General features: G+C 39.3%; 5 protein-coding genes across 5 annotated transcripts in view; 3 read left to right on the top strand and 2 right to left on the bottom strand.

The window, feature by feature from the left end:
• Positions 1 to 27,391, top strand: part of ifngr1 (interferon gamma receptor 1) — a 467,767-nt gene that overhangs the window by 201,951 nt on the left and 238,425 nt on the right. The gene's annotated exons all lie outside the window — the stretch shown is intronic.
• Positions 1,191 to 4,546, bottom strand: LOC122973895 (ubiquitin carboxyl-terminal hydrolase 34-like). The gene is made up of 7 exons (XM_044341700.1): positions 4,385 to 4,546; positions 4,160 to 4,283; positions 3,907 to 3,986; positions 3,636 to 3,776; positions 3,330 to 3,470; positions 3,019 to 3,175; positions 1,191 to 2,305 (listed from the first exon to the last, which is right to left on the bottom strand). Exons 1-7 carry the CDS (start codon positions 4,463 to 4,465, stop codon positions 1,551 to 1,553), a joined length of 1,479 nt encoding a protein of 492 aa, XP_044197635.1. The 5' UTR covers positions 4,466 to 4,546; the 3' UTR covers positions 1,191 to 1,550.
• On the top strand, positions 6,555 to 12,645 carry LOC122973967. Its single transcript, XM_044341782.1, has 7 exons — positions 6,555 to 6,766; positions 9,079 to 9,176; positions 9,263 to 9,424; positions 9,912 to 10,097; positions 11,608 to 11,679; positions 11,770 to 11,812; positions 11,897 to 12,645. Exons 1-7 carry the CDS (start codon positions 6,758 to 6,760, stop codon positions 12,026 to 12,028), a joined length of 702 nt encoding a protein of 233 aa, XP_044197717.1. The 5' UTR covers positions 6,555 to 6,757; the 3' UTR covers positions 12,029 to 12,645.
• On the bottom strand, positions 14,823 to 18,179 carry LOC122973903 (ubiquitin carboxyl-terminal hydrolase 34-like). Its single transcript, XM_044341707.1, has 7 exons — positions 18,018 to 18,179; positions 17,793 to 17,916; positions 17,540 to 17,619; positions 17,269 to 17,409; positions 16,963 to 17,103; positions 16,651 to 16,807; positions 14,823 to 15,937 (listed from the first exon to the last, which is right to left on the bottom strand). Exons 1-7 carry the CDS (start codon positions 18,096 to 18,098, stop codon positions 15,183 to 15,185), a joined length of 1,479 nt encoding a protein of 492 aa, XP_044197642.1. The 5' UTR covers positions 18,099 to 18,179; the 3' UTR covers positions 14,823 to 15,182.
• LOC122973954 lies at positions 20,188 to 26,275 on the top strand. Its single transcript, XM_044341776.1, has 7 exons — positions 20,188 to 20,399; positions 22,709 to 22,806; positions 22,893 to 23,054; positions 23,542 to 23,727; positions 25,238 to 25,309; positions 25,400 to 25,442; positions 25,527 to 26,275. Exons 1-7 carry the CDS (start codon positions 20,391 to 20,393, stop codon positions 25,656 to 25,658), a joined length of 702 nt encoding a protein of 233 aa, XP_044197711.1. The 5' UTR covers positions 20,188 to 20,390; the 3' UTR covers positions 25,659 to 26,275.

Raw genomic sequence — 27,391 nt, 5'->3', positions numbered from 1 at the left:
CTGGTTTTCCTGCATCTGTTTCCACATAATGCTTTACATTTAATACTTTCTGATATGACAGAAATATACGGAGATTTACAAATTTTGAGCCTTTTTCAAACATCTATCTATGTCTTAATGATACCTTTAAAATAAGTTATAAATAGTAGTTTAGTAGTTTTTGGTTACACTTTGCTAAATCAGGGGAGTTAAAGTATTTATATGAAGTATACAAACATTTAATAAATGGTTTAAACACTAATGTAGTTATAAGTTTATTAATGTACAATATTTGTCAGCAATTATAACATGTTTTATATTATTACAACTGTTTTACTACACTGTCATTTATTATTTATATTTATACCAAGTTTGGTTGAAAACTTTCATGTCTAAATGTGAAGAGTTGAACTGGATCAAACTAATAAAAACAGCTGATCATTGTGTAATACAGAAAAACTGATGCTGTTCTTATAAACGTTACACTTACCTGGATTATTGATCCGTTTTTACTTTCCGTACGACAGACGTGAACCTCAGAGAACAAACACTGAACAGACGGAAAAAAAAAAAAAAAAAAGAAAAAACCCTCACAGCTCCAGATGGATTTCAGTTCATAATTCTTCATATTAAAACTGTTTTTATTAATTTATTCTCTATTAAAATAAAATCAGAAGAAAATCATGACACAGCAGAAGAAGCGAAAATAAACAATAGATTATGGAATGTACTTCAGTAAAGAAAATAAAAGCTCCAACTGGTCCAACATGGGGGCTTTATTTTAACCACAGTCAAATAAAGCACCGCTTTTATATATTCATATATATATAAAGATATTTATATATATATTTATATAGTTTTCATATACACCTTCAGGCAATGACTAGAGAGGATTCTTTACAGAATCAAGTTTCTTGTGGTTCTCTTAATTTACAGGTAAACTTAGTTTCTGGATAATTAAACCACAGAAAAAGTCAAGGCAACTTTCTTTTGCCTCGTTCATAAAGTACAAAACTGGCACAGAGACGACCATTTTTATACACAGTAAAAATGCAATAAAATTAAATTACATACAGAGGAGACAAAAGTTCTGTAAACCTTTCCCCGTTACAGCAAACCTAAAACAAATAAAATCACTTTCCAAAACAAATTTATATCAGTATAAAACACACACAAAAAAAAAAAAAAAAAAAAAAAACAAACAAACTTTTTTTGCCCTTTGAAAAAAATGTGCTATAGCTTGTACGACTTTTTCTGTTTTTCTTTACTTGTCAAACGAGGGGGGGGTCGGCTGTGCGTGGAGTCGGAGTTTTATAGAGCAAAACGACACGGCGGGAGCCACTGAAGCTGGAAAACCGACCGACTGAACATCAGCAGAAGGCAACGAACAGCAGCACACAAACAGCAGAAGAAGAAGAAGAAGAAGAAGAAGAAGAAGAAGAAGAAGAAACTGAAACAGGAAAACGTTTTTTTCCTCTGAGCAGATTTCAGATTTTCAAAAAGAGAGAGAGAAAAAAAAAAAAAAAAGTAGTTTTTGTAAAAGATCTCATGGCGGCTATGAGTTGATGATGTCATGAAGAGGGAGGGCCTTTAACGGACAGTTTGGTAACTATGGCGATGGTGGCTTCCACCGTCCTGTACAGCATGTCCAGCATGTCAGGTGGGGGACCGGCACTCGAGAACACCTGGGAGGAGGGGGTGTGGCCTCCGCAGCCCTCTGGCCCCTCCCCCACCAGCCCGAGGGCTGATGGGAAGGCGGCGTCCTCCGAGAGGGACGGGGCCGAGCTGCCGCTGGTCTTAGAGCCCGCCTCCTTCTCTTCCTTCACCTCCTCTGAGGAAGCGGACGCCGCCTCGCCCCGCCTCCCCTCTCGCTGCTCCGCCTCCTCTTCCTCACCCGCCTGCGCCACGTGTCGCGGCGGCTCAGTCTCCTCCGCCTGCACGAACGCCGGCTCCGCCTCCTGCAGCAGGGAGGAGGAGGAGGAGAAGGAGGAGGAGGACGATGAAGAGGCCTCCATCTTCTCCTCTTTAGGGGAGGAGTCCAGGTTCCCGGTGGAGGCGGGGGCGGGGTCAGGGGAGGGCGGGTCCTGCTCGGTGCCCGGGTCGATCAGCGAGGAGGAGTCGCGAGTCTCCGTGTCTGAGGTGCTGGTGGGCGTCAGCGCCTCCTGGTGGTCGGCCTTCGGCTCGCCGCACGGCGGGAGGGCCGATGAAGAAGAGGAGGAGGAGGAAGAGGTGGAGGCCACGCAGAGCGATGCCGCTGCGTCACCGGCTCTGTCGTCGTCGCTGCTCACCCTCCGCCGCTTCACCGGGGTCGCTCCCTCGTCTTCAGCTGACACACACACACACACACACACACACACACACACACACACACACACACACACACAGTTAACGGCCACATAAATTATGCTAATGAGCAAATCACTGCTTTATATTCAACAAACAGTGATCAACATTTTTCATCATTTTCTGACATTTTAAGGACCAAACAGCTAATCGATGAATCAAGAAAAGAACAGATTAATCAATAATGAAAATGATTATCAGTTGCAGTCCTGTAATGTATCATTTTGTTTATATTTTTAACGTTGTAGAAAAACTCTGCAGCAACATCTTTTAACAGAAACTAACTGGATCATCTGCAGAACATGAAGTCAACATGTTTCTGTGGTAGAAAGAACGAGTGAAGGATGAATATTGATCCGTTCATTAACGATATGAAATAGATCGAGTGATGGTACACGTTAGGCTCCTGTTGTACTCATACCCTGAATCACCATTATTTCTCACGTTCAAACAGTATTTTGCTTTTCAAATTAAAAGTGGCAGCCCTCGTACTGCTGGAGCGAGGTGAGAAAATATGTTTATTTTGCTTAATTTGGTGCACTGGCCCTTTAAGAGCATGTAAAACACTATGCACCTCTGACAGAGCAAAGCTATTTAACATAAAGTGTGTGTTCGGTATCCCAGCATGCATCAGATGGACGCTGAGCAGTTTAGAAACTGTGTGTGTGTGTGTGTGTGTGTGTGTGTGTGTTGTACCTTTGGCCTTGTGGTCCTTGGCCTCCAGCTCCAGAGCGCTGCGCTGCTGGACACAAACACGACAGCGACCCAGCAGCTCCTGCAGGGCGGGGCAGAGGGCGGGGTCGACGACCTGCGGCGGCTGGACGGACAGCAGCAACACCAACGCCCTCAAGTCCTGAGAGAGAGAGAGAGAGAGAGAGAGAGAGAGAGAGAGAGAGAGAGAGAGAGAGAGAGAGAGAGAGAGAGAGAGAGAATACTGAAAACATCTGGAAAACATGAGCAGTTGTTCTGGGGTTCAGGGTTTTTTTTTTTAATGTGTGTGTTCGTACGGCGTTGAGCAGGCCGCTGGTCTTGCTGAGCTCCAGCCGGTGAGCGGCCAGTTCAGGCTGCAGGCTGCTCTGTTCACTCAGCAGGTTCGTCACCAAAACACCAATCAGGTTGGAGCAGCTGGGACCAGACAACACCTGGACCTAAACACACACACACACACACACACACACACACACACACACACACACACACACACACACACACACACAGAGTGAGACGGCTTATCTAAACCTGCGTTCATAGATGTTACATACGCTTGTATAACAGGAGAAAAAAAAGAAAATGTCAGGTTTATGATTGTGTACCTTGTGCAGGAAGCAGGTGAGGAAGGAGTAGGCCATGTTGTTGTTGAGGAACGTCCTCTCGTCCATCAGGATGCACTTGATGTACTCGCTGAAGGCCGGATCCTCACACAGCAGCTTCACGCACGTTTTAGCCAGAACAGACTGAAAGAGGAGAGAAAAACCAAACCGACTCTGAACGTGTGCAGTTAGTCTGTCTACAACTGCAGTTTTGATTCGTTTGTCTTGTGTTAAAGTATCCAAATGAGTTGAAAGAACAATAATGTAAAAGTACCTGTGACTGACAGAGCTCCGTCCACAGTTTGGGGAAGAGAGCGAGGTGAAGAGGAAGTCCTTCATACGCTATCAACACACCTGAGAGACAAATACAGAGTGTCAGGGAGAAAAAATATTAAGGAAAAGGGAAAATACACACAATGTTTTAAGTATAGTCTTGTTTCTCAATGTTCTACATCTTATATATTTGCTTTTTTGACAGTTGCTTACATAAATGTATGCAAATGAAACATGTTTGAAATGATGCGTACTTAGTTTGACGAGCGTGTCTGTGAATTTCTCGCAGTTGATGGCGACGCGACACAGCAGGTGGATGAACTGGTGGTAGGACAGGAAGTAATCCAGCAGCATGCGGTCGTACACCTCGTCTTTACCCTGAGAGATTGAGACAAACGCAGAGTTGGAAGCCTGCAGAAGCTTGGATTAGGTAGTAGAGAGGTGACGGGTTCAGAGCTGCAGCCGTCGGGTGAACGTACCTTGCTGCTCTCCACCATCGAGGGCAGCAGACACATGTTGAGTTCTGGTCTCGGAGGTCGGATGTTGTTTTTGGCTCCCATCAGCTTGATGTTCTCTCTGCACGGCAGGTAGGGGCCGAACGACACTGTGGACGACACACAGCAGACATAATTAAACCTGACATCAATAAAAAGGCTCAAATTCTACCAGATCCCTCCTTTCAAGCTTCCCTTAATATTTTAAAAATGTAATAAGTTTGTTTGGCTTTAGGTTCTGTTTCAGAAGTTCTTTCTTTGCTGTCAAAAATAATGTCAAAATGTTTTTTTAAATGTTTTGTTAATAGTTTTGTATTATTAGAATAGAAGAAAAAAGTCTTTGGGGAAATATTAGAAATGCTGCTTTTAGCCTCAGTCAGCTGGAGGGGCGTGTCTGTGTTTGATTGACAGCTGCTGGGGGGCGTGTCGGTGTCTGTGTTTGACAGCTGCTGGGGGGCGTGTCGGTGTCTGTGTTTGATTGACAGCTGCTGGGGGGCGTGTCAGTGTCTGTGTTTGATTGACAGCTGCTGGGGGGGCGTGTCTGTGTTTGATTGACAGCTGCTGGAGGGCGTGTCGGTGTCTGTTTGATTGACAGCTGCTGGGGGGCATGTCGGTGTCTGTGTTTGATTACCAGCAGCTGGGGGGCGTGTCGGTGTCTGTGTTTGACAGCAGCTGGGGAGCGTGTCGGTGTCTGTGTTTGATTGACAGCTGCTGGGGGGCGTGTCAGTGTCTGTGTTTGATTGACAGCAGCTGGCAGGCTGCCAGTGTTAGACTGTATGATGAAATGTCTGAAGTGACATTTGCAGGTATGTTTACATGTTTACATGAGCCGTTCACACTGTGAGTGATGTAGTTAATATGTCAGCAGCAGCAGATCTGGAGGGAACAGATCATTTCTATTATAGTCAGGGTTACCTGAACGGTCACTGGAAAGATGAGAACTCCAGTAACTCCAGTAACACTTGTAGTATAAGGAACAACTTTATTAGTTGACCGACGCGTTTCGGTTTGTGGCCTTCGTCAGGGTCATCATCAAACACATTACAAACACCATTTAAATAAAATAAGTTGGGAATAAAAAAACATAAAAAAAAGTTTAAAAAATATAAAAGACAGCCAGTCATATACAAATAGACATATATCAGCCAATGGGGCTTCTACAAAGATGGGTTGGATATATGGTCATGTGGTTTCAGGCCAATCGTTGTCCAAGAAGGGACATAGATGCCATATTTGGTCCATTAACTAGAAAGGTGCAACTAGGGGGTGATACTCGTTCATCCAAAAATGTGCCTATTAGAACTGGCATACAGGCTTTATAAAGTGCTGTGTATAGAGGGAGCAGAAAGATGCATAGTACAACAATATAAACTGATAGACAATAAAAAAAATACAAAAATAAAAATTAAAAAGTGGTAAAAAATAAAAAATCATAATACATCATTAAAAAAATCCATCATAAAAGATATATCATAAAAAATTATATCATAAAAAACACTACAAATCCACATAAATGAGAGGTATTAAAAAACCACTACAGAAACTCATTAATGTTGCACCTTGGAAGTAGGTGAAGTTGTGCCAGAGACCCTCACTCTGCATCCACCACATTTCAAACACCTCTCAGGACATAAACTCACCTGGCAGAGACTAAAAATTCTACATCAGGGGTTTTCAACTGGTCTCACCCTGGGACCCACATTTTCCCATGGTCTTAAAGTCGCAACCCAAATGTATTTTTCAAAAATATTCTTTGAAAACACACACGTCATCTTTTTTTTTTTTTTTAACATCTGCTTACAACTACTATTAAATGTTTGATACTGCTTATAAATGCTAAATTGGGGGACTTTAAGTTTAACATTTAGTGTGATTTTTATTCCTGTAAATGTTAAAAATGTAACATAAAAAAACAGACTGGGTGGCTGATGAAAAGTTGAACTATAGAAACTGAAAGAGAAAGAGGAGAATTAAAACAGAAGGTTGATGAAAACTTCAGCTGTGGTCGACTTTTTATTTCAGATTAATGGAGTTAAGTCATTTTGGATGATGAAACTGAACATTTTAACTTTTTTTTTTTTGAAGCAGCAGATTTTCTAAAGAGTTTGACAAACGTTTCCAGATCTTTTTGGGTTTTTTTAAACCTTTGTCCCACCCTCCTCTCTGCCCCTCCAGGCGTCAGACTCTGATGTTGGTGATGAGGGTCAGCTGGTCTACAGTCTGTCATCAGCGAGTCCTTATTTTGACGTGGAGGCGTCCTCGGGTCTGGTGTTCGTGGTGTCGGCGGTGGGACTGGCTGGAGAGACGGCTAAAGTGGAGGTGAAGGTCACGGACCCTGAAGGACTTCACGCTACGGCCATGGTGGAGGTGAGTGACAAGGAGCTATTAGATAAACTATTTTTATACAACAGCAAAAATCGAGACTAGTCACAATAAGCATGTTTTTTTTTTTTTTTTTATAAATATATGTAAATTTAATAGAAAAAGCCTCTTTTCCCCACAAAAAAGCCCATTAAATCTCACACAAATAAGAAAGAATGCACATTTTTTACAATCTTTCTTGTTTTTGATTCTGTGCTTTGAGAGACACAGAAAATAATAAATGACACATCTCACGTCCTTCGCCGTGAATATGAGCATTTAACCTTCTGATCAACGCTTTAGAGCTCCAAACTGTAGACTGAAGCTTTAAAAACTCAATAGCAGCATTTAAATGTTGTAATTGGTAGAACATCACGTGGTCACAGATAAAGCTGCAATGATTAATCAATCAGTCAATTAACAGAAAATGAATCCCAAATTATTTGTGTTAATCAATCAATCAGTTTTTTTTTGTCATTTTTTAAAGAAAAATTCTGTTTCCAGCTTCTCAAATTGATATAATATAAAATGAATTAATATTTCCTGGATCTAGAACTAAAGATTATTTTCATTATCAATTTATCTGTCGATTATTTTCTCGGTTAATCGATTAGTTGTTTGAAAATGGTGAAAAACGTCAATCACTGTTTCCCAAATGGCCCTAGATGCAACCTAAAATGTCTTGTTTTGTCCAACAACACAAAGATATTCAGTTTACTCACACAGAGGACTAAAAAAACAGGAAATATTCACATTTGAGAAGCTGGAATCAGAGAATTTGGACATTTTTTCTTGAAGATCCCTCCAGAAATGTTTTATAAGACGTTTAAAATCACTCTGCTTGGAACAATAATGTGTCTCTGATATGGTTTTTCCACAAAAGACGTATAATTACTAGGGCTGTAGTCTGCTGGTCGATTAGTCAGTCGATATGCTCTCGTCTGACCAGATTCTCATTGGTCGAATAATCTCTGTGTTATTTTCATAAGGAGAAAAGTGCTACATCAACAGCTTTCCAGGATTAATCCATTATTTTTCCTGCGGCGGGAGGGACAGACTAACAAATTACCTGTGAAAACAACGGGGGTGTATTCAAAACACCCCCGTTGTTTTCACAACTTTGAACTCGCCCAACCTAACGGAGACTGCTGGGTCTAACTGTTCTCAACGGTTACTGAACGTTTACCGAATCAGTGTTTCTCCGTAATGACACAACGAGAACCCCCGCAAGGCCAAAAATATATTTTTTTAATGTCAAAACTAACGCCAAATATCATTTCATTCGGAAATCAATAGCGTTTAGGAGTCTCTGTGCAGCGCTGCTCGGTACGTGAGTCTACCTCTGTGTCGTTGCCTGGGAAACCACTGGTCGCGTGGCTCCGTTAAGGAGTATGTTTGCGTTGCGAGCGGGAAAGAGCGAGGGACAGAGAAGTGACGGTGGATGCGAGTCGAGCAGAGGTAAAGGTTAGTCGTAAGTTGTCAGTCTGACAGTAAACGTACAGTACAGACTACAGTGTGTCAGTTAATAAATGCTAAAAAGTCACGTCTGGTGTTGGAAAAGTGAAGGAGGTTAGCTCCAAAGTTAGCAACAATGGGTTAGCTTAACAGACGCGGTGAAATGTGTGACTCTGCACTGTCCCGTTACATCCCCCCCCCCCCCCCCTTCCCGCTACTAATCTATTAGTTCAAAATTATGTACGATTTCAGTCGACCAAGATTTTCTTTGGTTGACTACAGCCCTACTAATTACCACTTTAAAATCCTTCATACTGGCATTTACTCCTCCTCCCTCATTAAAAAATATAAAAAATATAAATATATTATGTAAAAATATTTCTTTTCTAATGTTTTCCTGCTGGACACAAGATGTCTCAGTGTTTGTGCATAACAGGCTTCAAGTTTCCACATCACACTTGTATAAATTGAATACTGGACCAGGATTGGCTTCAAAATAGCTGTGATGTCACAAATCATGCTCGTAGACCCGCCCCCTTAAACTCAGATTAAAGGTGAGCTCAGAGAAAACTTTCAGCAAATGAATGTGAAAACAAACTCTGCACAGAGAAGAAGAACATCCAACTGAAAGGAGAAGAAGAGAAACATGTTTTTGACCAATCATTGCAACTCTAGTTCAGTTGCTGGTTTCATGTTGAATTTGCATCTTATTACATGAACGTGTTGCTTTTAATGCCTTTATTTCCATTATTTGCATTTTGATGTTCTTAGGATTTTGTGTTTAGTCCAATAAAGAATTGTTTAGTAATATGAGTGAAATGAAATAAATAAATGTACCGAACACGGCGCTCCTCTTCCCGCAGGTGGAGGTTCAGGGAAGTGCGAGCAGCAGCGACGTGGTGACCATCTCCCTCAACCAACCTGCCAACGTTGTGGAGAAAAAAGTTCCACAGTTGGAGAAGTAAGAGTTTAACTGATGATAAAGTTTGGTTTGAGATTTATTCTTTCTCCTTTTTGTTGTTTTAATCCAGTTTTTCTGTCTCTCAGGTCTTTAGGGAAAGCTCTGGGCTGGACTGTGAACATCATCGAGGTATCCAGCTCTAACGGAGGAGCGGCTGAGTCCAGAACGCTGAGAGCAGATGTGGAGACTCTGGTCAGCTTCATCGCTGTGGATGAAGGGGAGGCTGTTTCCTTTGAGGATGTCACTGAGTAAGAGTTCGATGTTTGAACGATGTCTTCAAATTGCTGGATTTTTCTAGAGAATGTTCCCGATAAATGATTAAAATGTTTGATTATCAAAGTTGTTGTTGATTAATCAACCAGTCTTGTCAGGATTAGTTCTATTATGTCTGTCAGGTTGCCGAAACTTTGTCACTCTGTTTTTGAATCTTCAGTTATAGTTTAGTGTCTTTTCTTCCTCCAAAATGTCAGTGAGTTTCTAATTAACACTAATAACATTACTCCTTAAATATATAATAACTTTATTTATATAGCACCTTTTAAAAACAAAGTTTACAAAGTGCTTTGACAGACAAAGCAAAAGCAGTACAATAACAGATCTGACCTTAAAAAGATGGCGGCCAAAGGCAAAGAAAGACAATAAAGAGATGATAACATTAAACAAAAGCAAGTCTGTAAAAACGGGTTTTAAGAAGTGATTTAAAAGAAGTTCTGATCACTGTGTTTGATCCGACAGGAAGCTGCAGAGTGAATCAGCCGCGTTGAGGGCGGAGCTTGTCAAAGTGTTTGGAGAAGGTCTTCAGTTCGATGTGCTGGGGAGGCCTCAAAGCGCCGGCTCCGACCAGACTGTGGTCATCGCTCTGGGCGTCCTGTTGGGCCTGAGCGTTCTGGGATTGATTGTTACTGTTACCTTGATCATCAGGTGAGATGAGAGACTGTAAACAACAACAACGTCAGGTGGTTCTGTGTGTTTCAAAACCTGCAACACTTCAAAGTCAAAGTGTTTTTATTGTTCTATTAAATGCAACAAGTAAGTGAAGGATGTATGGAAGATCAATAAGGACAAATAAAGATATCACTATGATTAGAGCTGAGAGTAATGAAAAATTGTTTTTTGAGTAAATTTTATTTGTTTTTTTAAAAATTATTAATCAAGCTTTTTTTAGTTTTTAAAATGTCATAAAAATATAAGAAAACTCGTTAAGATATTCAGTTTATAAAGCTTCAAAACAAAGTAAAATCAGCCAATTCTTCCATGAGAAGCTTGAAAAAATATTTTTTGATCATTTACTCATAAAATTATTTTTAATAAGTTTCATGTCTCTCAACTATCAGCTTATCAACAAATTGTTTCAGCGCTATTTGACATTAATCTGAGTCTACTGAAAAATGTCGAATGTTGAATGTTGTGAATGTTGTCGATCTGAATTTTTATACAAGAATTTTGAATTAATTTACGTGGCTATGTCCAAACATCACGTCCTGTTCCACTTATAGAGCACTACCTGTTTACTTTCTGCCGTTTCATTTGAAATGTCTAATTTTTAAATGTAAAATAAATGTACTTTTGTACATAAATGGAACAAAAAATGTAATTTTCAAAGTATGAACATGACTTTTCGCAAAAAAAATCAGACGTTTCATCTTGAAATGCTAGGCCTGTAATTTACAGTCACACCACATCGTTCATTAAAGTGTCCACAATCAATTTACTGCTTTATGTTGAAAAGCTGTTTCCTGTTTGTCGTTAAGACGATGAACGATAGAGCGACGTATACGATTTTTTACTCAAAATTCACATTTTTGTTTTCAGAATTCAGATTCTGTTCTTACTTTGTTCTTGAGGACAATTTTAAAGTTGTTGTGCATAAATTAAAATGTATTATTAATATTATTATTATTATTAATAAATTTTATTTATTTAGTTTTGTAAAATAACAGAAAGTAAGTAGGGAAAAAAAATCGAATCAATCACAAAAATAAACCTCAGCAGTATGTAAGTAATTACATAAGTGAGCAGATTATAAAAGAAATACAGAATATTTACAAATAAAAATAAACAGGAAATAAATTGATCTAACGAATAAACTTTTTATTATTCTATCCTTGTAATTAATGACCCATTGTGTTCATGGAAGATAAATACTATTGTACAAAACTAATCATTTTGTCTGTAAAATGTCAGATAATAATGAAAATGCTTCTTAAATCTCTTGTTTTACAGTTAAATTTCAGTTACAGTTTAATTTTCTGTCGATCGACGTAACGCTATAACAATCGTTTCAGCTCTAAATATCACTATCAACATCTTTTACATTAAAAACTGTACACTGTCCCAATACATAAATACAATCAATATACAGGAGTCTCCCAGGATCTTTGATTATGATTCAGTATGTCATTAATATGTCATTATGTGTGTTTTCTGTCAGGTTCAAGAGGAATGAAAAACAGGATTCTGACAAAGAGAGTTTCGACATGGACAGAAAGGATGAAGGTTACACGTAAGTCCTCTCGATAAACTCTTCAAACTGCATCACAGTTCTTGCAATGTGAAGCTCATTTTAATGGAGAATCACCTCGTTATGTTTCAGGAACAGCAACTGGTCCAAGAATGTTTCTGAAACCATCGGAAAGGTAAAAAGAAATTCACTCAGATCTCATTCGAAGTGTTTAAATCAAACACCGGAGCTGATGATTGATGAGTGATTTGTGTTTCAGGGGGACGAACAGCCGAAGAAGACGGTCAAAGAGACGTCTGAAGATCAGACGGTGAAGACGGACACTGTGAGATCCAAACCGGGTGGACACAGTGACGTATGGGACAGCGACATTGATTCTTGCGCTCTTTAATCTCAACACGCAGCAGCTTTCAGCCAAAGTGTATGGAGGTTTGAGAGTGCCACGATTACAGACTTTCATTTAGGATCAATTAATGAATCTGTAAATTTAAGGAAAGATTTATATTCTTCAAGAACATCAGAAATGTTAAGTGATTTTTAGCCACTTTGGTTCAGCCTCAAATATCTGAACTATTGGATTAATTACTTTAACATTCTGTACAGACATTCATGTTCCCCAGAGGACGGTTCGTGGTTCAACTGTTGGATGGATTGTCATGAAATTTGCATGTCATTCTACATTTATTGTGCATTTCTAAGATAATTTCACCACAATAAATTGAGGTGACATTTGCATCAATTATGTTTTATATTATGTTTTTAAATATACTAAAACAGAAAAATTACTGCATTATTGTTTACAGGATATGTTATAACTTGATCCTCTGACAGCAGGTCAAAGTTTTCACTAAAGCTGTTAAATATCTCCGCAGCTACTTGATGGATTGACACAATTTTTTTTTCAGATATTTGCAATTTTAAGACGATGTATTCTACTGACTTTGGTGATCCTCTGATGTTTCCTCTGGCGCCACCATGAGGTTGACTTTGTAGTTTCTTATTGAAATATCTCGACAACTATTGGATGGATTGGTCCAAATTTTAAAGGACAAGTTCACAGCTTTTCAAGCGTGTCTTAAACCAGCAGTCAGGTGTCCATAGTAACAGTGAAAGAGGTTTTCCTCGCTGTAATCATTCCTCCTGTTCATACTGGATGTTAAAAGATCCTTCAAATGTGCTTTCATTGTAAGTGATGGAGGCCAAAATGCATTAAAAGTCTGTGTGAAGCTTCTATTCAGCTTCATCAGTCTGAGTTAGTCATATCAAGTGGATATCTGACACATTTACAGTCTTTTTAGCATCAAATTCCCTCTTTGTGTTTCCTCGGACAGTGTTTCCCTGTTGAGCTGCAGGTGGAAGTATAGTAACAAAAAGAGGGACTTTGGCACTAAAAAGACTAACATTGAAAGATATCTACTTGATTTGACTCATTTGGACGCTGAAGCTTCATATTAGCTTCAGATAAACTTTTAAATACATTTTTTACACAGAAGGAGGACTGTGGATTTACATTGTAAGGTCATTATGAAGGGATCTTCTAATGGTCAGTATGAACAGGAGGAATGATTACAGCAAGAAAAACAGGTTTAATGTTCATTTGGGCTCCTGACTGTTGTTTTAAGACACACTTGAATAATCGTGAACTCGTCCTTTAAGCGGTCCGCCTCGCTGGACATGAAGCCATGAAGGAGTTTCTCTAAATCCTGTCTTGATTCTGTTTGGTTTAAATGACAAAATACTTATTTATTTATTGCTTTCCTGTAGTTGCTGAAGCTCATATGAGTCTATTGAATACATTCCTCTATTATAAATGAATTTATAATTCTGTAGTTTGTTTAATTTCGCTGTCATTCGTGATGATTGCGATTGACCCCGACGTCAAAGAGATCAAAAAATATGTTGATTTTGATTAAACTTAAACTCAATGACCATGAAAACTGAAAATAAAATAAAATGAAAATAAATAAATAATTTAAAACACTTTAAATGTGTTGCCTGGTTTTCCTGCATCTGTTTCCACATAATGCTTTACATTTAATACTTTCTGATATGACAGAAATATACGGAGATTTACAAATTTTGAGCCTTTTTCAAACATCTATCTATGTCTTAATGATACCTTTAAAATAAGTTATAAATAGTAGTTTAGTAGTTTTTGGTTACACTTTGCTAAATCAGGGGAGTTAAAGTATTTATATGAAGTATACAAACATTTAATAAATGGTTTAAACACTAATGTAGTTATAAGTTTATTAATGTACAATATTTGTCAGCAATTATAACATGTTTTATATTATTACAACTGTTTTACTACACTGTCATTTATTATTTATATTTATACCAAGTTTGGTTGAAAACTTTCATGTCTAAATGTGAAGAGTTGAACTGGATCAAACTAATAAAAACAGCTGATCATTGTGTAATACAGAAAAACTGATGCTGTTCTTATAAACGTTACACTTACCTGGATTATTGATCCGTTTTTACTTTCCGTACGACAGACGTGAACCTCAGAGAACAAACACTGAACAGACGGAAAGAAAAAAAAAAAAAAGAAAAAACCCTCACAGCTCCAGATGGATTTCAGTTCATAATTCTTCATATTAAAACTGTTTTTATTAATTTATTCTCTATTAAAATAAAATCAGAAGAAAATCATGACACAGCAGAAGAAGCGAAAATAAACAATAGATTATGGAATGTACTTCAGTAAAGAAAATAAAAGCTCCAACTGGTCCAACATGGGGGCTTTATTTTAACCACAGTCAAATAAAGCACCGCTTTTATATATTCATATATATATAAAGATATTTATATATATATTTATATAGTTTTCATATACACCTTCAGGCAATGACTAGAGAGGATTCTTTACAGAATCAAGTTTCTTGTGGTTCTCTTAATTTACAGGTAAACTTAGTTTCTGGATAATTAAACCACAGAAAAAGTCAAGGCAACTTTCTTTTGCCTCGTTCATAAAGTACAAAACTGGCACAGAGACGACCATTTTTATACACAGTAAAAATGCAATAAAATTAAATTACATACAGAGGAGACAAAAGTTCTGTAAACCTTTCCCCGTTACAGCAAACCTAAAACAAATAAAATCACTTTCCAAAACAAATTTATATCAGTATAAAACACACACAAAAAAAAAAAAAAAAAAAAAAAACAAACAAACTTTTTTTGCCCTTTGAAAAAAATGTGCTATAGCTTGTACGACTTTTTCTGTTTTTCTTTACTTGTCAAACGAGGGGGGGGTCGGCTGTGCGTGGAGTCGGAGTTTTATAGAGCAAAACGACACGGCGGGAGCCACTGAAGCTGGAAAACCGACCGACTGAACATCAGCAGAAGGCAACGAACAGCAGCACACAAACAGCAGAAGAAGAAGAAGAAGAAGAAGAAGAAGAAGAAGAAGAAGAAACTGAAACAGGAAAACGTTTTTTTCCTCTGAGCAGATTTCAGATTTTCAAAAAGAGAGAGAGAGAAAAAAAAAAAAAAGTAGTTTTTGTAAAAGATCTCATGGCGGCTATGAGTTGATGATGTCATGAAGAGGGAGGGCCTTTAACGGACAGTTTGGTAACTATGGCGATGGTGGCTTCCACCGTCCTGTACAGCATGTCCAGCATGTCAGGTGGGGGACCGGCACTCGAGAACACCTGGGAGGAGGGGGTGTGGCCTCCGCAGCCCTCTGGCCCCTCCCCCACCAGCCCGAGGGCTGATGGGAAGGCGGCGTCCTCCGAGAGGGACGGGGCCGAGCTGCCGCTGGTCTTAGAGCCCGCCTCCTTCTCTTCCTTCACCTCCTCTGAGGAAGCGGACGCCGCCTCGCCCCGCCTCCCCTCTCGCTGCTCCGCCTCCTCTTCCTCACCCGCCTGCGCCACGTGTCGCGGCGGCTCAGTCTCCTCCGCCTGCACGAACGCCGGCTCCGCCTCCTGCAGCAGGGAGGAGGAGGAGGAGAAGGAGGAGGAGGACGATGAAGAGGCCTCCATCTTCTCCTCTTTAGGGGAGGAGTCCAGGTTCCCGGTGGAGGCGGGGGCGGGGTCAGGGGAGGGCGGGTCCTGCTCGGTGCCCGGGTCGATCAGCGAGGAGGAGTCGCGAGTCTCCGTGTCTGAGGTGCTGGTGGGCGTCAGCGCCTCCTGGTGGTCGGCCTTCGGCTCGCCGCACGGCGGGAGGGCCGATGAAGAAGAGGAGGAGGAGGAAGAGGTGGAGGCCACGCAGAGCGATGCCGCTGCGTCACCGGCTCTGTCGTCGTCGCTGCTCACCCTCCGCCGCTTCACCGGGGTCGCTCCCTCGTCTTCAGCTGACACACACACACACACACACACACACACACACACACACACACACACACACACACAGTTAACGGCCACATAAATTATGCTAATGAGCAAATCACTGCTTTATATTCAACAAACAGTGATCAACATTTTTCATCATTTTCTGACATTTTAAGGACCAAACAGCTAATCGATGAATCAAGAAAAGAACAGATTAATCAATAATGAAAATGATTATCAGTTGCAGTCCTGTAATGTATCATTTTGTTTATATTTTTAACGTTGTAGAAAAACTCTGCAGCAACATCTTTTAACAGAAACTAACTGGATCATCTGCAGAACATGAAGTCAACATGTTTCTGTGGTAGAAAGAACGAGTGAAGGATGAATATTGATCCGTTCATTAACGATATGAAATAGATCGAGTGATGGTACACGTTAGGCTCCTGTTGTACTCATACCCTGAATCACCATTATTTCTCACGTTCAAACAGTATTTTGCTTTTCAAATTAAAAGTGGCAGCCCTCGTACTGCTGGAGCGAGGTGAGAAAATATGTTTATTTTGCTTAATTTGGTGCACTGGCCCTTTAAGAGCATGTAAAACACTATGCACCTCTGACAGAGCAAAGCTATTTAACATAAAGTGTGTGTTCGGTATCCCAGCATGCATCAGATGGACGCTGAGCAGTTTAGAAACTGTGTGTGTGTGTGTGTGTGTGTGTGTGTGTGTTGTACCTTTGGCCTTGTGGTCCTTGGCCTCCAGCTCCAGAGCGCTGCGCTGCTGGACACAAACACGACAGCGACCCAGCAGCTCCTGCAGGGCGGGGCAGAGGGCGGGGTCGACGACCTGCGGCGGCTGGACGGACAGCAGCAACACCAACGCCCTCAAGTCCTGAGAGAGAGAGAGAGAGAGAGAGAGAGAGAGAGAGAGAGAGAGAGAGAGAGAGAGAGAGAGAGAGAGAGAGAGAGAAATACTGAAAACATCTGGAAAACATGAGCAGTTGTTCTGGGGTTCAGGGTTTTTTTTTTTAATGTGTGTGTTCGTACGGCGTTGAGCAGGCCGCTGGTCTTGCTGAGCTCCAGCCGGTGAGCGGCCAGTTCAGGCTGCAGGCTGCTCTGTTCACTCAGCAGGTTCGTCACCAAAACACCAATCAGGTTGGAGCAGCTGGGACCAGACAACACCTGGACCTAAACACACACACACACACACACACACACACACACACACACACACACACACACACACACACACACACAGAGTGAGACGGCTTATCTAAACCTGCGTTCATAGATGTTACATACGCTTGTATAACAGGAGAAAAAAAAGAAAATGTCAGGTTTATGATTGTGTACCTTGTGCAGGAAGCAGGTGAGGAAGGAGTAGGCCATGTTGTTGTTGAGGAACGTCCTCTCGTCCATCAGGATGCACTTGATGTACTCGCTGAAGGCCGGATCCTCACACAGCAGCTTCACGCACGTTTTAGCCAGAACAGACTGAAAGAGGAGAGAAAAACCAAACCGACTCTGAACGTGTGCAGTTAGTCTGTCTACAACTGCAGTTTTGATTCGTTTGTCTTGTGTTAAAGTATCCAAATGAGTTGAAAGAACAATAATGTAAAAGTACCTGTGACTGACAGAGCTCCGTCCACAGTTTGGGGAAGAGAGCGAGGTGAAGAGGAAGTCCTTCATACGCTATCAACACACCTGAGAGACAAATACAGAGTGTCAGGGAGAAAAAATATTAAGGAAAAGGGAAAATACACACAATGTTTTAAGTATAGTCTTGTTTCTCAATGTTCTACATCTTATATATTTGCTTTTTTGACAGTTGCTTACATAAATGTATGCAAATGAAACATGTTTGAAATGATGCGTACTTAGTTTGACGAGCGTGTCTGTGAATTTCTCGCAGTTGATGGCGACGCGACACAGCAGGTGGATGAACTGGTGGTAGGACAGGAAGTAATCCAGCAGCATGCGGTCGTACACCTCGTCTTTACCCTGAGAGATTGAGACAAACGCAGAGTTGGAAGCCTGCAGAAGCTTGGATTAGGTAGTAGAGAGGTGACGGGTTCAGAGCTGCAGCCGTCGGGTGAACGTACCTTGCTGCTCTCCACCATCGAGGGCAGCAGACACATGTTGAGTTCTGGTCTCGGAGGTCGGATGTTGTTTTTGGCTCCCATCAGCTTGATGTTCTCTCTGCACGGCAGGTAGGGGCCGAACGACACTGTGGACGACACACAGCAGACATAATTAAACCTGACATCAATAAAAAGGCTCAAATTCTACCAGATCCCTCCTTTCAAGCTTCCCTTAATATTTTAAAAATGTAATAAGTTTGTTTGGCTTTAGGTTCTGTTTCAGAAGTTCTTTCTTTGCTGTCAAAAATAATGTCAAAATGTTTTTTTAAATGTTTTGTTAATAGTTTTGTATTATTAGAATAGAAGAAAAAAGTCTTTGGGGAAATATTAGAAATGCTGCTTTTAGCCTCAGTCAGCTGGAGGGGCGTGTCTGTGTTTGATTGACAGCTGCTGGGGGGCGTGTCGGTGTCTGTGTTTGACAGCTGCTGGGGGGCGTGTCGGTGTCTGTGTTTGATTGACAGCTGCTGGGGGGCGTGTCAGTGTCTGTGTTTGATTGACAGCTGCTGGGGGGGCGTGTCTGTGTTTGATTGACAGCTGCTGGAGGGCGTGTCGGTGTCTGTTTGATTGACAGCTGCTGGGGGGCATGTCGGTGTCTGTGTTTGATTACCAGCAGCTGGGGGGCGTGTCGGTGTCTGTGTTTGACAGCAGCTGGGGAGCGTGTCGGTGTCTGTGTTTGATTGACAGCTGCTGGGGGGCGTGTCAGTGTCTGTGTTTGATTGACAGCAGCTGGCAGGCTGCCAGTGTTAGACTGTATGATGAAATGTCTGAAGTGACATTTGCAGGTATGTTTACATGTTTACATGAGCCGTTCACACTGTGAGTGATGTAGTTAATATGTCAGCAGCAGCAGATCTGGAGGGAACAGATCATTTCTATTATAGTCAGGGTTACCTGAACGGTCACTGGAAAGATGAGAACTCCAGTAACTCCAGTAACACTTGTAGTATAAGGAACAACTTTATTAGTTGACCGACGCGTTTCGGTTTGTGGCCTTCGTCAGGGTCATCATCAAACACATTACAAACACCATTTAAATAAAATAAGTTGGGAATAAAAAAACATAAAAAAAAGTTTAAAAAATATAAAAGACAGCCAGTCATATACAAATAGACATATATCAGCCAATGGGGCTTCTACAAAGATGGGTTGGATATATGGTCATGTGGTTTCAGGCCAATCGTTGTCCAAGAAGGGACATAGATGCCATATTTGGTCCATTAACTAGAAAGGTGCAACTAGGGGGTGATACTCGTTCATCCAAAAATGTGCCTATTAGAACTGGCATACAGGCTTTATAAAGTGCTGTGTATAGAGGGAGCAGAAAGATGCATAGTACAACAATATAAACTGATAGACAATAAAAAAAATACAAAAATAAAAATTAAAAAGTGGTAAAAAATAAAAAATCATAATACATCATTAAAAAAATCCATCATAAAAGATATATCATAAAAAATTATATCATAAAAAACACTACAAATCCACATAAATGAGAGGTATTAAAAAACCACTACAGAAACTCATTAATGTTGCACCTTGGAAGTAGGTGAAGTTGTGCCAGAGACCCTCACTCTGCATCCACCACATTTCAAACACCTCTCAGGACATAAACTCACCTGGCAGAGACTAAAAATTCTACATCAGGGGTTTTCAACTGGTCTCACCCTGGGACCCACATTTTCCCATGGTCTTAAAGTCGCAACCCAAATGTATTTTTCAAAAATATTCTTTGAAAACACACACGTCATCTTTTTTTTTTTTTTTAACATCTGCTTACAACTACTATTAAATGTTTGATACTGCTTATAAATGCTAAATTGGGGGACTTTAAGTTTAACATTTAGTGTGATTTTTATTCCTGTAAATGTTAAAAATGTAACATAAAAAAACAGACTGGGTGGCTGATGAAAAGTTGAACTATAGAAACTGAAAGAGAAAGAGGAGAATTAAAACAGAAGGTTGATGAAAACTTCAGCTGTGGTCGACTTTTTATTTCAGATTAATGGAGTTAAGTCATTTTGGATGATGAAACTGAACATTTTAACTTTTTTTTTTTTGAAGCAGCAGATTTTCTAAAGAGTTTGACAAACGTTTCCAGATCTTTTTGGGTTTTTTTAAACCTTTGTCCCACCCTCCTCTCTGCCCCTCCAGGCGTCAGACTCTGATGTTGGTGATGAGGGTCAGCTGGTCTACAGTCTGTCATCAGCGAGTCCTTATTTTGACGTGGAGGCGTCCTCGGGTCTGGTGTTCGTGGTGTCGGCGGTGGGACTGGCTGGAGAGACGGCTAAAGTGGAGGTGAAGGTCACGGACCCTGAAGGACTTCACGCTACGGCCATGGTGGAGGTGAGTGACAAGGAGCTATTAGATAAACTATTTTTATACAACAGCAAAAATCGAGACTAGTCACAATAAGCATGTTTTTTTTTTTTTTTTTATAAATATATGTAAATTTAATAGAAAAAGCCTCTTTTCCCCACAAAAAAGCCCATTAAATCTCACACAAATAAGAAAGAATGCACATTTTTTACAATCTTTCTTGTTTTTGATTCTGTGCTTTGAGAGACACAGAAAATAATAAATGACACATCTCACGTCCTTCGCCGTGAATATGAGCATTTAACCTTCTGATCAACGCTTTAGAGCTCCAAACTGTAGACTGAAGCTTTAAAAACTCAATAGCAGCATTTAAATGTTGTAATTGGTAGAACATCACGTGGTCACAGATAAAGCTGCAATGATTAATCAATCAGTCAATTAACAGAAAATGAATCCCAAATTATTTGTGTTAATCAATCAATCAGTTTTTTTTTGTCATTTTTTAAAGAAAAATTCTGTTTCCAGCTTCTCAAATTGATATAATATAAAATGAATTAATATTTCCTGGATCTAGAACTAAAGATTATTTTCATTATCAATTTATCTGTCGATTATTTTCTCGGTTAATCGATTAGTTGTTTGAAAATGGTGAAAAACGTCAATCACTGTTTCCCAAATGGCCCTAGATGCAACCTAAAATGTCTTGTTTTGTCCAACAACACAAAGATATTCAGTTTACTCACACAGAGGACTAAAAAAACAGGAAATATTCACATTTGAGAAGCTGGAATCAGAGAATTTGGACATTTTTTCTTGAAGATCCCTCCAGAAATGTTTTATAAGACGTTTAAAATCACTCTGCTTGGAACAATAATGTGTCTCTGATATGGTTTTTCCACAAAAGACGTATAATTACTAGGGCTGTAGTCTGCTGGTCGATTAGTCAGTCGATATGCTCTCGTCTGACCAGATTCTCATTGGTCGAATAATCTCTGTGTTATTTTCATAAGGAGAAAAGTGCTACATCAACAGCTTTCCAGGATTAATCCATTATTTTTCCTGCGGCGGGAGGGACAGACTAACAAATTACCTGTGAAAACAACGGGGGTGTATTCAAAACACCCCCGTTGTTTTCACAACTTTGAACTCGCCCAACCTAACGGAGACTGCTGGGTCTAACTGTTCTCAACGGTTACTGAACGTTTACCGAATCAGTGTTTCTCCGTAATGACACAACGAGAACCCCCGCAAGGCCAAAAATATATTTTTTTAATGTCAAAACTAACGCCAAATATCATTTCATTCGGAAATCAATAGCGTTTAGGAGTCTCTGTGCAGCGCTGCTCGGTACGTGAGTCTACCTCTGTGTCGTTGCCTGGGAAACCACTGGTCGCGTGGCTCCGTTAAGGAGTATGTTTGCGTTGCGAGCGGGAAAGAGCGAGGGACAGAGAAGTGACGGTGGATGCGAGTCGAGCAGAGGTAAAGGTTAGTCGTAAGTTGTCAGTCTGACAGTAAACGTACAGTACAGACTACAGTGTGTCAGTTAATAAATGCTAAAAAGTCACGTCTGGTGTTGGAAAAGTGAAGGAGGTTAGCTCCAAAGTTAGCAACAATGGGTTAGCTTAACAGACGCGGTGAAATGTGTGACTCTGCACTGTCCCGTTACATCCCCCCCCCCCCCTTCCCGCTACTAATCTATTAGTTCAAAATTATGTACGATTTCAGTCGACCAAGATTTTCTTTGGTTGACTACAGCCCTACTAATTACCACTTTAAAATCCTTCATACTGGCATTTACTCCTCCTCCCTCATTAAAAAATATAAAAAATATAAATATATTATGTAAAAATATTTCTTTTCTAATGTTTTCCTGCTGGACACAAGATGTCTCAGTGTTTGTGCATAACAGGCTTCAAGTTTCCACATCACACTTGTATAAATTGAATACTGGACCAGGATTGGCTTCAAAATAGCTGTGATGTCACAAATCATGCTCGTAGACCCGCCCCCTTAAACTCAGATTAAAGGTGAGCTCAGAGAAAACTTTCAGCAAATGAATGTGAAAACAAACTCTGCACAGAGAAGAAGAACATCCAACTGAAAGGAGAAGAAGAGAAACATGTTTTTGACCAATCATTGCAACTCTAGTTCAGTTGCTGGTTTCATGTTGAATTTGCATCTTATTACATGAACGTGTTGCTTTTAATGCCTTTATTTCCATTATTTGCATTTTGATGTTCTTAGGATTTTGTGTTTAGTCCAATAAAGAATTGTTTAGTAATATGAGTGAAATGAAATAAATAAATGTACCGAACACGGCGCTCCTCTTCCCGCAGGTGGAGGTTCAGGGAAGTGCGAGCAGCAGCGACGTGGTGACCATCTCCCTCAACCAACCTGCCAACGTTGTGGAGAAAAAAGTTCCACAGTTGGAGAAGTAAGAGTTTAACTGATGATAAAGTTTGGTTTGAGATTTATTCTTTCTCCTTTTTGTTGTTTTAATCCAGTTTTTCTGTCTCTCAGGTCTTTAGGGAAAGCTCTGGGCTGGACTGTGAACATCATCGAGGTATCCAGCTCTAACGGAGGAGCGGCTGAGTCCAGAACGCTGAGAGCAGATGTGGAGACTCTGGTCAGCTTCATCGCTGTGGATGAAGGGGAGGCTGTTTCCTTTGAGGATGTCACTGAGTAAGAGTTCGATGTTTGAACGATGTCTTCAAATTGCTGGATTTTTCTAGAGAATGTTCCCGATAAATGATTAAAATGTTTGATTATCAAAGTTGTTGTTGATTAATCAACCAGTCTTGTCAGGATTAGTTCTATTATGTCTGTCAGGTTGCCGAAACTTTGTCACTCTGTTTTTGAATCTTCAGTTATAGTTTAGTGTCTTTTCTTCCTCCAAAATGTCAGTGAGTTTCTAATTAACACTAATAACATTACTCCTTAAATATATAATAACTTTATTTATATAGCACCTTTTAAAAACAAAGTTTACAAAGTGCTTTGACAGACAAAGCAAAAGCAGTACAATAACAGATCTGACCTTAAAAAGATGGCGGCCAAAGGCAAAGAAAGACAATAAAGAGATGATAACATTAAACAAAAGCAAGTCTGTAAAAACGGGTTTTAAGAAGTGATTTAAAAGAAGTTCTGATCACTGTGTTTGATCCGACAGGAAGCTGCAGAGTGAATCAGCCGCGTTGAGGGCGGAGCTTGTCAAAGTGTTTGGAGAAGGTCTTCAGTTCGATGTGCTGGGGAGGCCTCAAAGCGCCGGCTCCGACCAGACTGTGGTCATCGCTCTGGGCGTCCTGTTGGGCCTGAGCGTTCTGGGATTGATTGTTACTGTTACCTTGATCATCAGGTGAGATGAGAGACTGTAAACAACAACAACGTCAGGTGGTTCTGTGTGTTTCAAAACCTGCAACACTTCAAAGTCAAAGTGTTTTTATTGTTCTATTAAATGCAACAAGTAAGTGAAGGATGTATGGAAGATCAATAAGGACAAATAAAGATATCACTATGATTAGAGCTGAGAGTAATGAAAAATTGTTTTTTGAGTAAATTTTATTTGTTTTTTTAAAAATTATTAATCAAGCTTTTTTTAGTTTTTAAAATGTCATAAAAATATAAGAAAACTCGTTAAGATATTCAGTTTATAAAGCTTCAAAACAAAGTAAAATCAGCCAATTCTTCCATGAGAAGCTTGAAAAAATATTTTTTGATCATTTACTCATAAAATTATTTTTAATAAGTTTCATGTCTCTCAACTATCAGCTTATCAACAAATTGTTTCAGCGCTATTTGACATTAATCTGAGTCTACTGAAAAATGTCGAATGTTGAATGTTGTGAATGTTGTCGATCTGAATTTTTATACAAGAATTTTGAATTAATTTACGTGGCTATGTCCAAACATCACGTCCTGTTCCACTTATAGAGCACTACCTGTTTACTTTCTGCCGTTTCATTTGAAATGTCTAATTTTTAAATGTAAAATAAATGTACTTTTGTACATAAATGGAACAAAAAATGTAATTTTCAAAGTATGAACATGACTTTTCGCAAAAAAAATCAGACGTTTCATCTTGAAATGCTAGGCCTGTAATTTACAGTCACACCACATCGTTCATTAAAGTGTCCACAATCAATTTACTGCTTTATGTTGAAAAGCTGTTTCCTGTTTGTCGTTAAGACGATGAACGATAGAGCGACGTATACGATTTTTTACTCAAAATTCACATTTTTGTTTTCAGAATTCAGATTCTGTTCTTACTTTGTTCTTGAGGACAATTTTAAAGTTGTTGTGCATAAATTAAAATGTATTATTAATATTATTATTATTATTAATAAATTTTATTTATTTAGTTTTGTAAAATAACAGAAAGTAAGTAGGGAAAAAAAATCGAATCAATCACAAAAATAAACCTCAGCAGTATGTAAGTAATTACATAAGTGAGCAGATTATAAAAGAAATACAGAATATTTACAAATAAAAATAAACAGGAAATAAATTGATCTAACGAATAAACTTTTTATTATTCTATCCTTGTAATTAATGACCCATTGTGTTCATGGAAGATAAATACTATTGTACAAAACTAATCATTTTGTCTGTAAAATGTCAGATAATAATGAAAATGCTTCTTAAATCTCTTGTTTTACAGTTAAATTTCAGTTACAGTTTAATTTTCTGTCGATCGACGTAACGCTATAACAATCGTTTCAGCTCTAAATATCACTATCAACATCTTTTACATTAAAAACTGTACACTGTCCCAATACATAAATACAATCAATATACAGGAGTCTCCCAGGATCTTTGATTATGATTCAGTATGTCATTAATATGTCATTATGTGTGTTTTCTGTCAGGTTCAAGAGGAATGAAAAACAGGATTCTGACAAAGAGAGTTTCGACATGGACAGAAAGGATGAAGGTTACACGTAAGTCCTCTCGATAAACTCTTCAAACTGCATCACAGTTCTTGCAATGTGAAGCTCATTTTAATGGAGAATCACCTCGTTATGTTTCAGGAACAGCAACTGGTCCAAGAATGTTTCTGAAACCATCGGAAAGGTAAAAAGAAATTCACTCAGATCTCATTCGAAGTGTTTAAATCAAACACCGGAGCTGATGATTGATGAGTGATTTGTGTTTCAGGGGGACGAACAGCCGAAGAAGACGGTCAAAGAGACGTCTGAAGATCAGACGGTGAAGACGGACACTGTGAGATCCAAACCGGGTGGACACAGTGACGTATGGGACAGCGACATTGATTCTTGCGCTCTTTAATCTCAACACGCAGCAGCTTTCAGCCAAAGTGTATGGAGGTTTGAGAGTGCCACGATTACAGACTTTCATTTAGGATCAATTAATGAATCTGTAAATTTAAGGAAAGATTTATATTCTTCAAGAACATCAGAAATGTTAAGTGATTTTTAGCCACTTTGGTTCAGCCTCAAATATCTGAACTATTGGATTAATTACTTTAACATTCTGTACAGACATTCATGTTCCCCAGAGGACGGTTCGTGGTTCAACTGTTGGATGGATTGTCATGAAATTTGCATGTCATTCTACATTTATTGTGCATTTCTAAGATAATTTCACCACAATAAATTGAGGTGACATTTGCATCAATTATGTTTTATATTATGTTTTTAAATATACTAAAACAGAAAAATTACTGCATTATTGTTTACAGGATATGTTATAACTTGATCCTCTGACAGCAGGTCAAAGTTTTCACTAAAGCTGTTAAATATCTCCGCAGCTACTTGATGGATTGACACAATTTTTTTTTCAGATATTTGCAATTTTAAGACGATGTATTCTACTGACTTTGGTGATCCTCTGATGTTTCCTCTGGCGCCACCATGAGGTTGACTTTGTAGTTTCTTATTGAAATATCTCGACAACTATTGGATGGATTGGTCCAAATTTTAAAGGACAAGTTCACAGCTTTTCAAGCGTGTCTTAAACCAGCAGTCAGGTGTCCATAGTAACAGTGAAAGAGGTTTTCCTCGCTGTAATCATTCCTCCTGTTCATACTGGATGTTAAAAGATCCTTCAAATGTGCTTTCATTGTAAGTGATGGAGGCCAAAATGCATTAAAAGTCTGTGTGAAGCTTCTATTCAGCTTCATCAGTCTGAGTTAGTCATATCAAGTGGATATCTGACACATTTACAGTCTTTTTAGCATCAAATTCCCTCTTTGTGTTTCCTCGGACAGTGTTTCCCTGTTGAGCTGCAGGTGGAAGTATAGTAACAAAAAGAGGGACTTTGGCACTAAAAAGACTAACATTGAAAGATATCTACTTGATTTGACTCATTTGGACGCTGAAGCTTCATATTAGCTTCAGATAAACTTTTAAATACATTTTTTACACAGAAGGAGGACTGTGGATTTACATTGTAAGGTCATTATGAAGGGATCTTCTAATGGTCAGTATGAACAGGAGGAATGATTACAGCAAGAAAAACAGGTTTAATGTTCATTTGGGCTCCTGACTGTTGTTTTAAGACACACTTGAATAATCGTGAACTCGTCCTTTAAGCGGTCCGCCTCGCTGGACATGAAGCCATGAAGGAGTTTCTCTAAATCCTGTCTTGATTCTGTTTGGTTTAAATGACAAAATACTTATTTATTTATTGCTTTCCTGTAGTTGCTGAAGCTCATATGAGTCTATTGAATACATTCCTCTATTATAAATGAATTTATAATTCTGTAGTTTGTTTAATTTCGCTGTCATTCGTGATGATTGCGATTGACCCCGACGTCAAAGAGATCAAAAAATATGTTGATTTTGATTAAACTTAAACTCAATGACCATGAAAACTGAAAATAAAATAAAATGAAAATAAATAAATAATTTAAAACACTTTAAATGTGTTGCCTGGTTTTCCTGCATCTGTTTCCACATAATGCTTTACATTTAATACTTTCTGATATGACAGAAATATACGGAGATTTACAAATTTTGAGCCTTTTTCAAACATCTATCTATGTCTTAATGATACCTTTA

Source organism: Thunnus albacares, chromosome 3, assembly GCF_914725855.1.
Source record: "Thunnus albacares chromosome 3, fThuAlb1.1, whole genome shotgun sequence".
Taxonomy (NCBI): Eukaryota; Metazoa; Chordata; class Actinopteri; order Scombriformes; family Scombridae; genus Thunnus; species Thunnus albacares.
Note: the sequence above shows the minus strand (reverse complement) of the source record. Positions and strands in the feature narration are given on the sequence as shown.